The sequence below is a fragment of the Cimex lectularius genome, unplaced genomic scaffold (genome assembly GCF_000648675.2).
Source record: "Cimex lectularius strain Harlan isolate CLEC.00 unplaced genomic scaffold, Clec_2.1 scaffold85, whole genome shotgun sequence".
Taxonomy (NCBI): Eukaryota; Metazoa; Arthropoda; class Insecta; order Hemiptera; family Cimicidae; genus Cimex; species Cimex lectularius.
The window spans coordinates 634,132-647,009 of record NW_019392718.1 but is presented as its reverse complement, the minus strand read 5'-3'; the positions used below and the strand labels follow the sequence as shown (position 1 = coordinate 647,009).

The 12,878-nt window shown below is 33.9% G+C and overlaps 1 protein-coding gene across 6 annotated transcripts in view; it reads left to right on the top strand.

Annotated features, from left to right (window-relative positions):
- Positions 1-12,878, top strand: part of LOC106668989 (diuretic hormone receptor-like) — a 288,654-nt gene that overhangs the window by 262,965 nt on the left and 12,811 nt on the right. For all 6 annotated transcript variants that reach the window (XM_014398227.2, XM_014398242.2, XM_014398218.2 and 3 more), the window contains one exon: positions 7,903-8,028. In XM_014398227.2, coding sequence (XP_014253713.1) covers positions 7,903-8,028 — 126 coding nt within the window. The remainder of the gene's footprint in view (positions 1-7,902; positions 8,029-12,878) is intronic.

Sequence of the window (12,878 nt, the reverse complement as noted above, 5' to 3'; positions counted from 1 at the left end):
CCTGTGAAATTCTTTCAGTATTCAATGCTAGTTTAATTGCGTTTACTAGTGAACAGTGTACTCCTGGTGGCATTCTTCTTAGTGTAGACCTTTTCCTGTACAGAACTGTTGATTACGTTAAAGACAAGAAAGTGAAAAAAAATTGAGCCGGGTCAGTAATCAACGGTTCGATTTGTCGTCTTTTATACGACGGACATAAGAGGATTGTTTACGCCAGTGTAATTTTTCTTGGTAATAATTTAAGTTTTTCTATATTTTTTTAACTTGTCGATGGGAAATCTTCTATAAATAAATTCCGTAGCAGAAATTTTGCAACTCCAAGCAGGTCTGTATATCGGAATTTTTCTGGAAAGAGAAAGAGTCGTCACTATTTTAGTCAGTTGTTCTTCCGTCTACAGTAAGAAAGTACCTTCTGTTCTCGGCTTTCCAGTCATTCAAGTTAATCCTGCGATCCATCGGTTTAAACGAACAAGCCTTTTCAGCGAGACTTCTCTTTATCTTGTGTGTGTTCTTTTAATTATTGGTTTTTCTTCATTCATGTTCTTCATTTGACCTGGAGGACAAAAATTAAGTATGAGCCGGTACGAGACGTTGTGTTTAATAAAGAATTTAAATTTGATAAAGAACAATCGATTTCTCTACTAAGTGTAACATTTATTATATCAACAAAAAATCAGAATGAACAAACGGTAAGTTAGAATTAAATAAAAGAAAAAAATCAAAATGAACGTAATGAAAGAGAGAACAAAAAATCATAACTAAAATTAAAGCGAACAAACCATACCGATGAAAACAATACCGCGTCGATACCGATACCGCCCAACCTAACGAATATTACCAACGCAAACAACAAACTTAATTCAGGGAACCTTTCACATGTTAAAAAAAGCACAAAATTTGCACAATTCTGTCAGTAATTGCAGATACGAATCCGTATATGTTTAGCGGTGATAATTGATCATATTACTTATTTCAATTAATTATTCTGTTTATCTTAAGTCTTGTGAGGTGAAAAAGTGACACGAGCCGGATTTGAACCCATGACTTTCGGCCGGGTTAATTAATTGAAATTATAGATACTATTGAGAAGTGAAAATTGTATTGTCGATCACGCGTAAAATACTTAACATAATGTAGTTAAATTTTTGATCATAAATCATTACAAGTACCATTGCTACAAACTGAAGGAAGACAGCTAACCTGAAATAAACTCTCGTTCCTCAACCGTTTCTTTCTTATAATGGAGTTCAATAAGCTTTAATTTTCTTTTTAAATGTTAAATTGTATTTACTTGCTTGGCATTACCTTATTTTTCTTTTTGTTATTGATTTTTTATTTTTTATTAGTTTTTTGGTTTATTATTCAGGGATAAAAGAAACATATCCTGGATAATGTCCAAAAACAGCGACTATAAATCATCGGCGAGCGCTGTTAATTGTTTCGGTTTTGTTGTAATAACCGGCCAAAACTAATGATATATATTAATCATAAGAGCCCTGTTCAGAATTTCAATCTATCTAATTAGTTATGAGAAAACAAGAATAGAAGGGAACAATATTAAATATCGTTGTAAAAAAATCGTTTTGGCTGAATGACATTTTTGTTTAATTTTGTTGAGTATTTACAGCGAAACATAAGTCGAGATCGCTATGGTTTATTTGGCCGCTGGCTCTTCCAAGAGCCTTATTTTAATATTATTTCCGCCCTAAATACCTCAATCGTAGGCAGGAATCACGTTAAAATAACCACGAACACGGCTGAAACGAGAAATTATTTGACGGAATGCCAAATATTAAAACCACAAAAGCCTTTCACGTATAAACCAGATGATTAATCAATAAAAAGTGCGTTTTTAGGTATATTAATACGAGTTTCTTTGAGGAAGAAATTGCAAAAAACTTAAAATCGGTCTCCAATAATAAGTCTTTAAAAATATGACAGAATAGACGGTAAAATTAAATAAAATTAAAATTAATTTTGCTGGCCAAAAAATCCAGGAGCGGATATTGAGATAGTGTGCAAATTGTTTATGGGTCAACCATGTCGCGGAAAGCAAAGATGCCCGAAATCCGGTAAGATACATTGGAACGAAAACCAGCCTACATGTCTGTACCTATTCTGGTAAAGGTCACCTGGGTAAGGATAAGATCTGTGATCCGTTATCAATAAAAAAGTGGCTTAACTACAAAAAATGATACATTCAATATCCATAACAGCCCTGATTTGGCTAGCCACATACAATTTTGATAAAGTGAACGAAACAAATATCAACAAACTGCACTCACAAAATTGGAACCGTTTACATTACTACTCACACCTAGCCAATACATAAAGGCTTTTGGCTTGTATTCGTTTTTTAACAAACGAGTGAATATAATTACCAAGTACTGCGCAAGAGTCAACAGTCCTGGATGAACATGTCTACAATGGCATATCAACTAAAAGAATAGTGAAACTCCGAAAAATCCTCATTTTAATACAAATTACAATATCGAGAAAGTGTTGCATAAGATTTGGCTATTTTACGACTTAATGTTTTTTCACACAAAACACGGTGGAAAGTTGACAATTACAAGGCCAACATTTGCCCGCATTGACAAACTGTTCAATCCAAATTTGTGAGATAAAATTTCGCATTACATCAAGTAGTTTTGTCAAATGTGAAGAAAAGATGTCGCATTATTGTATTTAAAGGTGAAAAAGTCAATAGCTAATTAACGTAATGATGTGAACACATTTCACAATACGTTTTTTCATAGAATGATAGCAAACTAAGAAAGGATTTCAAGTAATTTCAGATTTGACAGTATATCAGAGATTTCACAAATCACGGCGCAAAACCTATACACTTCTGCACGAATTTAATGTCAACGAGTGCATACTGCCAATTAAACTGAACAAAATTGTGCTTAGAATTTTCCCATGCTTTGATAAACTGTATTTTCTAAGAAAAGATACACATCATATTCAGATTTCAAATCTTCTATATTTACTACTTTTTTATGCTTAGAAGGTCCTCAGGTTTTGAATAACTGTACTGTCGATAGAATTTTGTGAGATTACATTTCACATTATATTAAACAATTGTGACAAATCACGGCGCAAAAGTATACAGTTCTGCACAACTTTAGTGTCAACGTTAGCATACTGGCAAGACAAATGAACTAAATCAGCTCAAGAAATTTCTCTATGTCCAATTTCATGTTTAAAATCCCCCCATGAATTGACAAACAGTACTGTTGAACGTATTTTTGGAAGTAAAATTTCACGTTATATCAAGAAAGCAGACCTAAAACACGGCGCAAAAGTAGACAGTTCCGTAAAACTTTAGTCTACATTTGCATAAAAGCAAGATAAACTGAGCAAAATTGTGTCAACAAATTTCACAATAACATTTTTTATGCTTAGAATGTCCTCCAGTTTTGACAAATTCTACTGCCATTCGAATTTTATGAGACTAGATTTAACGTTGTATCAAGAAAGTAGCCATAAAGCACGGCGCCAACGTATACAGTTCTGCACGACCAAAGTATCAATAATTGCATACTGACGAGTTAAACTGAGAAAAATCGTGTCAGAAAATTTCCTAACATTTTTTATGCTTAGAATGTGCCTCATTTTCAGGAAACATTCAAGTTTTATGAAATTAGATTTAATCTAAATATCAACAGAGTAACAAACTGTAATAATTATAATGTTTTATTTACTCATAAATAGATACAATGCAAAAAGAGAGATAAAATAATGAACTCGTCTAGAATGGACATAAATACAAATCAAAAATAAAGATAAAGGAATACAAAAGTAAACATATTAACAATAAGCAAAATATCTTTTTTATAAAAAATTTTATAAAATTAATTAAATTTAAATTTCTGCACTAAAAGCTTTCTTTATTTTATAATAATAAATATTACAACCGGTGATTCTTGACACATGATCAAGACACACTTGGGAAATAAGCGTCTCCAATTAAAATAGCTATTTACTGATCATGTGTCAAGAATCACCGGTTGTAATAAAGTAAACCTAATTATACTAGGATAGGACATTCGTCTAGATATTGGATTGTAGTTTCGTTGAGGTTGTAGTTGCACAGCGAGCAAACGTAATTATAATTTTGCCTCCAGCGTTGATAATTGAAGTTTATCATTTCTGTTCTTAATTTAAAAAAATAAGCTAGCCTCATTTAGAGTAAACTGGTTGATGTAATCTAAACATAATACGTGTTCATACTAGAGATACCATGGCCAATAATCTGTTCTATTCCTTTAACCTAAGCTTCTCCAAAAATATTACAGCGATGCCACCAACAAATTCGGCCCTAATTCCGTTTAAATCCATGGGGATTTCTGGTTCCTGCGCTCTTTTCAACCAGCCCTTAACCCAACCTCGGTCTAGAGAATTTTTTCTGATAAGATTTCACATTACATCGAGAAAATTGTGACAAATCACGGTGCAAAAGTGTAAAGTGCTGCAAGACTTTAATGTTAAAATGTGCGTAAACTGAACAAATTCTGACAACTAATTTCTCAAAATTGTTGTTTTGTTTAAAATGTACTCTCGCTTTGACTAACTGTACTGTCGATCGTTTGTGAGATGAGATCTCATATTGTATCCAGAAAATTGCCACAAATCACGGGGGAAATTTAACAGATCTGCACGACACCTATGTAAACAATTGCTAAATAAATTGTTTACATGATAAAAATAAAGTCAACGGACTTCTCAATGTATCTCAAATTTTTAGAATGTTCGTAAGCTTAAAAAAAACTGTATTTCATAGGAAGAGATTATACAACATTCATTTATCACACACCACGGAGCAAATGTTTGCAGTTTTTCAGATATTAAATGTTACTATTTGCATACAAATCATTTCAGAACAATATTTCACAAAATTTCAACAGATGCTACAAATCACGGCGCAAAATCATACACTTCGGCACGACTTATATACGATCGCGTACGAAGTAGGTCCACTGAACAATCTTTCCAACGGTTTTATTTCTGTTAAATTACACATTTTTACCTAAAAAATTATATTTTTGATTTTTTCCCCTTTGAAATTAAAAGTTTTACCCTTGTCACATTTTATCATGCTTTTTCCGACAAAAAATTAAGACGCTACATTTCATTTTGCACAGTTGACCTGTTCGCAATATCAATCAATTTGTCCGAAACAATTATTAACAAAATTAATGAAGGTTTCGTCGGTAAAATTAATTGCCGAAGTTGTAGAAAATTACTCCCTCCCTCCTTAATTTAAACCCTCAGAGCATTCGTCTTTTCAGTTGTTAATAGCGATTACGATAGGGGACCGCATGAGAGACTCTCACGCCGCGGTCGTGGGTTCGATTCTCACCGTCGCCTCTGGCCCTTTTTTCACAATAACCCCCCCCCCAAAATTTGAACACACATATATGAATTGTCACATGGCTAATATGCATAGTTCATAACGAAAAAAAAACGATTACGATAAAGATTTGCCTTTTATCTATTACCAAGCCTAAAATATTTTCGATTCGTGCTTGTTTTAAATATTATTCCGTTTAATGAACTAACATAAACAATTATATTGCAAAATGTTTCGTTTAAGCATGGCAAATGACTATTATTATCTAATACAAAATTTAATTATGCTTTTGTCATTTAAACATATTATTGAAAATCTATATTTAAACAGTCTACATAATCTGAACAAACAGCTGTGGAAATGTCGCATTTCTCTCTGTCTCTGTGCAATTATTCTCGATTCGGCGGACCCCCTCACTCTTCGGACTTGCCTAGAGATAAAATGTCCAATCCCTAGCGGATTTTCTCTCGTCTTAGTTATAAAACGTAAAAGCTATTTTTATCTCGTGTATTTTATAATTTTTAGAAATGACGAAAGTTTTATTGCCTAGGAATTCACCGAATTGCACTTCAGAACGAGCAGTCGGTTTTTTAGAATGCCTCTAGTATTGTTTTGTCTAATATGGATTTAACCTAAATAATTTGATAAATTAATTTATTTTATTTTATGATTCTAGAAGATAATATGTTATATCATACAATTCTTTATGTACTTATGACCAAAATGTTGTCAATGTGATCAAAACTGTTACCATTTTTTACTATGTTTGTAATTATATTGTAAATATGAGACAACAGTTTTGAAATATATCTATCTCTTCTTTTTGTTAATGTAATCTTTATTTCTTGCTGGAACCTCCTTTCCGCCCTTTGAGAGAGTCCGTAACAAAAAAAAATGTAACATGATGGCAATCTGTCCCTGGGTAAAAAGGCTTGGTGGAACGTACGTTGCGGTCGCTTTTCCCTCTGAACCCCTTTGTAAGGTTGATCACCGGCCCTTTTAATCCAGTTAATCACCAAGAAGGAATTCCTGGAGGGAAAAACCATGCTACAACGTGAAGTTTCATTTTACCCGGCGGCTGAAAATTCCAGGGTCGTCGTTTCGCATTGCCTTGTGGCGGTAAAACTGGAGTTGGGGATGTTTAAGTAAAGTTGGTGGAAAAGAAAAGCTTGTAGTGAATAAAGTATCAAACGGTATGTGCATAATTCATAACAGGCGGCCTTGGTAGAAAATTGCCACGCTGTCATATAAATGGAATAATATTATGTCCGGTTATCACGTTAAATCGAATACTGAATACAAAAACAATATTTACATTTTAATTTTTGCACATTTTTGTTTTTATAAAAAGATGAGAGGTGAGGTTTTTATTGAATTTGTTGAATGTCTGTGTTTGTTTGTACTTACGTTTTTACTTGATTGTCATTGATCGTATGTAAGATGGTTTGTGTAAATCTCAGGGTTTCTTTGTATTTATGATGGTTTGTGTAAGTGCCTGCGTATAATTATTTGTATGTTTGTTTACGTGATTTCATTGTTCATACGTATTTTTTGCACCCAGTACACCCTGGAATCGACGAATTTATTTCTACTGTTACTTAAAGTAATACATGTGATTGATTACGTTAATTATAAGTACAATTTATTCCTTATTATTAATTTTTCATTTAGACATTTAAACATAATATACGCTCAATGGCGTTGCGAATTTTACGTTATTGCAAGCTAGCATTTATTTTTATTTTAATTAATTTAATTTTTATTAATTATTTGGAGGTCGTGAGATGCGGTCTGGTACTTAGAAAAACAATTTCTTTATCGTGCAAACGTTTCGATCTTTATTGAGATCATTTTCAGGGCTCAAAGTGTTTGTTTTCCGTGTAGATGTGTCATTCTTGTCTGTCGTGTTAAGAGTGCCCAATAATAAATAATTTTTATTATTTAACAGTTATTGTTACTGATAGTAAATAAATGTCTGTGGCTGTATGTATGTTTGTTTGGTGGGCGAGTGTCTGCGTTTTTTTTTGTGAGTGCCTGTATTTGATTATATGTTGGTTTTTTGTGTGAGTGTCTGCGTTTGTATATACAATGGCTTTCTTCAAGTATCTGTGTTCGTTTGGATTCATGATGGTAAGTTGTTTGTATGTATGATTCATCGCGTGAAAATTCGTGGTTGTTGGTGTGGATATTTGTTTGCTAGAGTTGTTGTGGTCATTTGTGTTCATGTTCGTTTGCAGTGCGCGTTTGTTTTTCGTTTGTTTGCGTATGTGACCCCGTTTTGTTCGCGTGACTGTTTGTGTTTGCTACAATTAAGTATTTTTTGTCATTTACTGGTATCTAAATATGTACAATCAAAAACAAAATGTCTGTTATTTGGTCACCAGTATGATCTAAATGACAATAATAGAAACAATATTTGCCTGATAGACTTCAGAGAATTTGAACTAACAAATATAGCTTCGAATAAATAATTCCACTACAGTCTAGACCCAAATATAATTAATCTACATTTTATATAACAACTTTTGAATGTGTTTTTTTTTCAGGCATCAGAGGAGCTCGATCGGAATAGCTGTTCTTGGTTGACGCCGCATTGGAGCGACTGGATCGACCAGTCTGCGGCTCTTCTAGTCCTCGGGGTCAACCTCATATTCCTCTTCATGATCATGCTGGTGAGTCCATGAATAGCCAAAATTCGTGTAAAGAGCCCCAATCAAGCAAATTCCCACTCCCGCTCGTCAGCCTCATAACTTCCAGGCCTTTTCCAACGCGATAGTTCAAATTATACAAGTTCATAATACCGGTTGAATAGCTAATCCGTACTGTTAATGCCATGTCCAACAGAAAAGAGAAAGGCTCGTGTCAAAATGCTCAACTGAAATATCGGCCTTGATAAACAGCCAAGAGCATTTACATAAATTTGCATGTGGGTTTTATTTTCAACGAAACGTTGGAAACACCATGTTCAAAGTTGTTTTTTTTTTTAATAAAAAACCTGATTTTAATGCTGAAAATCATTTTCTATTCAGAAAGACTTGTAAAATTTGAAAACTAGTCCGTTCATCCATCACGCTGAAATAGGAAACAAAACCCTTTCTACAATTTTAAATCATAAAAAGTATTGGGTTTTATACGTTAAACAAAAGAAAGATCTCATAAAAAAATTACATATTTCATCTTGATCAAAATTCCATAAGCCACCGGTAAAAAATAAGTAGTTAGCCAAAAAAAATTTACGTAAAAAGCAGCAAATCCCTCGAACTTTGTTTTAAAATTGAAAACACAAAATGCAATTGTATGTTTTTTCTCAGTCATAAAATATATATTTCAATATCTAAAATACGATATTGTCCAAAGGCTGGTATTACTAAGGCTAGCTGCCAAATAATATTCTGGCAAAGTGACCAAACGACTTTGCAAATTACGTCAAAATATAGTTTAGCAAGAAACTAAGTTATTTCTTATTGAAGATCAAATTGTCAAAACCATTCTTAAGAAGCAAAACGAGAAGTCATTCTTTTCTCATATATGAAACAAAAAGAGGTTTTCAGATTATCAGTTAGATCTTCGGCAATTGCTTCCCCTTTATTGTAATTTCTTTTCCTTCTCTTCTGTGAAAGGATCACTCTAAGTAACTACTGAACTTTTTTTCCAAAGACTGTGGGAAAATTTTGACTCAATTAAGAAAAGGAAAGGTAAAAATATCTCTTAAAGATTTCAAAAGATTTATATTTTTTTCTTCCAAAAATGGAGCTCTTAGTGACATCCATATTGTTCAGAATAGTTACAAAATGTTTACAAAACATGTGCCGGACATAAGACGTGGGTGGGCGGTGACCAGTGGACACATTCAAAAGGATAATGTGACGGCTATTGATACCTGCCTTAAGAAAAATTGTTATCCTCACTTTCTATTATGCCCTACAGATTATTTTCTTCTAACATATTACTCATGTTACATGTTTTTCTGCATATTATATTACATTAGTGTTATATAAAATATATTTTCATAATTTTGTTTTTCCTATAAACATCCTTTCACAGTTAACTTTCTCTTCGAGGAACAAGTGATCCAACGATTCCCATTTATGCAGTGTACGTTGACTCGAAACTTTCCGGAGTTTGTACTTGCCTGACAATTCAATCTGCCAGGCCGTTTCCCATTTTCTCAGATACGTTTTTCATTAGCCAGCCAGTCACATAACTTTCGGGCTGTTATTACGAGCGTCCGGGATTCGTGGGCTTTCAAATTAAAAGATTTCAGCAGAATCGTTTATCAGAATGGCACATAATAATTTCTGTTTTACAGTTCACGCATTTTAATATACTGTTTCACATAAAAATCGTGACTCTATTGTATAAATTTTCATTAATAATCTCCATTTTAAACACAGTCAACAATCAAGAATTCATATTCTCCCAATCAATTACAACAACCTAGAAGCTTTACTGTTTTTATCACATAAATGAATTACAACGTATGTATGTTTATATACTTTTTCTTATCTTTTAAATATAAAGGTGTAAAAGTCTAATTATCAGAGTTAAAAAAATTATTTATTTCGTTTTATTTATATTTTTTTATTTAAAATGCAAAAAAACTGTTAGAAATGGTTTAAAAAATTATGAAACACACTCTTAGGCATCAAATTAAACGAGCATTTAGGATCAAAAGGCATTAAATAAATCCCATTTCCCCAAATTTCCAAGCATGATTTAGCCTTTTTTTACCATGGGTAGTGAAAATTATTCATGCCCAAAGCCCATATAATTGGTTGACAATATATAAAACATTATTTTGGTTCAATCAGTTATAACAAATAAATAGATGTTTTTTACACTATATGTAAACAGTAGTAAAGATTTGTAAATTAACTTGCAACCTAATACCCAGACCCCATATGAAAATATACCTCTAATCTCCAGCCTGAAGTACATGCAATTCAGAGATGTACCCAGTTCAATCTGAACAAAGGGTACAACAACAAGAATATAGTTATCATGCCAGATAGCCAAGCAAGCACCAAAGCTCTAAGTTCAAACATCATTAGCTCAAAGATGGTGCTGAATTGTAAAATTAAACCAAATAAATTACGTATGCAAAATAAAGTCAACCTCTGCTGGGTCCCAGGACATGTGGAGTAGCTGGAGTAGCGGGATAAGGAGAAAGCGGACCCCTTCCAGGGAAAGGAACTCTCACTCTCTCTCTCTCTCTCTCTCTCTCTCTCTCTCTCTCTCACTCTCTCTCACTCTCTCTGTCTCTCTCTGTCTCTCTCCCTCTCTCTCTCTCTCTCTTTCTCTCTCTCCCTCCCTCCTTCTCACCGCTCCCTCCTTCTCACCTCTCCCTCTCTCACCCCTTCTTCTCTCTCCCCTTCCTATCTCTCCCCCTTCCTCTCTCTCCCCCTCCTCACTCTCCCCCTCCTCACTCACTCCCTCTAGCAATCCCTCTAGCAATCCTTCCCTCACTCTCTCTCTCTCCCTCCCCCTCCCTCGGTCCCACTCCCTCTCTCTTATTATCCTAAATTCTTAAGCTTTCTAGTTGTTTTGTGAACTTTTTTTTACTTTTAACAGACACAATTTTTCAGATAATTGATTGATAAATATCGGCGTTTGCTCGTAAGTTTCCCTAACGGCGCGCGTTGTATAAATTATATTTAAATGTAAATACATTTAAAAAAACTTACCGTTTCATACTCTGAATTTGAATTAATTGAGTAATGTGAGATTTTACTGGTTTCAACCATGTCAGTGTCGTTAAGATTAAAACATTCCTTTATCTGAAATGACAAAGTACAAAAAATAATGTATGTATACAAATGAACAAATCACAATTCTTGTATAAATCCAGCTAATAGCATTTACCCAATCATGAGAAATGTTGCAATTGTTCTTTATCATATTGAAATATCCCTGTTAAAAATTGATTAAATATTATTATATTGATAAATATCGGTGTTTCCTCGTAAGTTTCCCTAACGGCGCACAAGTCCAACCCTGTAGGCGCTGGTAAATAAGGCGCGCGCTGGTGTGGTCGCGAAACTAATAAAAAAATAATAAAATAAAATGCTATTAAAATAAAACTCCAACACCTGAGATGGGTAGTCCTCGCCAATCTTCTGTTCGGTAGCCAGCAATGCAGTACCTAAACCCTCAATATAACCAAGGCCCTGAATCATATGATGGCTTAGATTACTACAATACCTGCTAGGTTCCGTCCGAACCTCTTCTATCGGCGGCTGGCGGATATCACTCCCGTGATTTGAAATGAAAAGAAAACTAAACTGAAAATAACTTTCTAGCCTAACGAATGCTAAAACTAAATAAAATGTTTGCACGGAAGCAAGACGTTCGTGTCTCTCGGACGCATGAGAGAAGTAACGACGGGAGCCAGTTGCAGACGCAGTGCCCTATCGGCCCGTTTTAGGGATTAGGGCACAAGGAAATGGATCAGCTTTAAACAGAAACAAAATATTTACGCTAATTACTTTGGCGAAAACACCAACTCTTTTCCAACACTCACAGGTCTTGCGGGTTTAGTATAAATGTGTCGCCGTATTGAACACAGTATATTAGATTTGTAGACACGGCAACACCTGAATACTAAACCCGCAAGGCCTGTGAGTGTTGGAGAAGTGTTGCTCTTGCGCGCCGTTATGGAAACTTACTTAGCAAACGCCGATATTTATCAATCAATTATCTGATAAATTGCCTCTGTGAAAAGTTAAAAATAATGTTTCAAGTAAACTAGAAAACATAAAAAAAGTTACGGATTTAGGATAATAAGGCCATGTGTCATAAACTGGACTGTGTGAAAAATGTTTTCGGTGATTGCACGAAGTTGCTGAGCAATAGCACTTTTGGTGACACTCGTTTTGTTGATAAAGGGTTATTTTTCAGATATACGTTTATGTTGTTTACATCGTGCAGAAATCACGAGAAAAATATGACTTCTTTGAGCCGATCCGTGCGAGCCTGATAGCGTTCAATGCCAAAATTTTGTTTGACTTCTTGATGACACGACTTTCGCACCAATGAAAAAACGAACTTTTTTACGTTTAATTCGACATAATATATGATTTGAAAAATCACAAATTTGAATATAAATTATTGTAATAAAAGGACATATAAGTAATTCGGTAACCTGCTAATGATATCGTTGCCCTTAAAGAAGCCAGCGGTGACTTAAGTGCATGAATCGCATTCGCAGGTTGCTAAATAATAAAAATTTTATTTTGCTTAGTGGTGATGACGCAACTGCGTTAAACTTTATACAATTAGGTGGACAGGGGGTAATTTCTGTAACAGCCAATATTGCAGCGAAGTTAATGAGTGAGATAAATAAGCTAGCATAAATAGGAAAGTATGCCGTATTAACTTTCCTGTTTTCTTTCAGCATTCTTTCATATAACTATTATACAGAATCCTTACGTTTTCTTTTCCAACCAACCAAAAAAATACATCTAATGAGGTAACAGAGTTTAAAAAATACATGATACTAATCTCCTGTGCTTAATGTACTTAA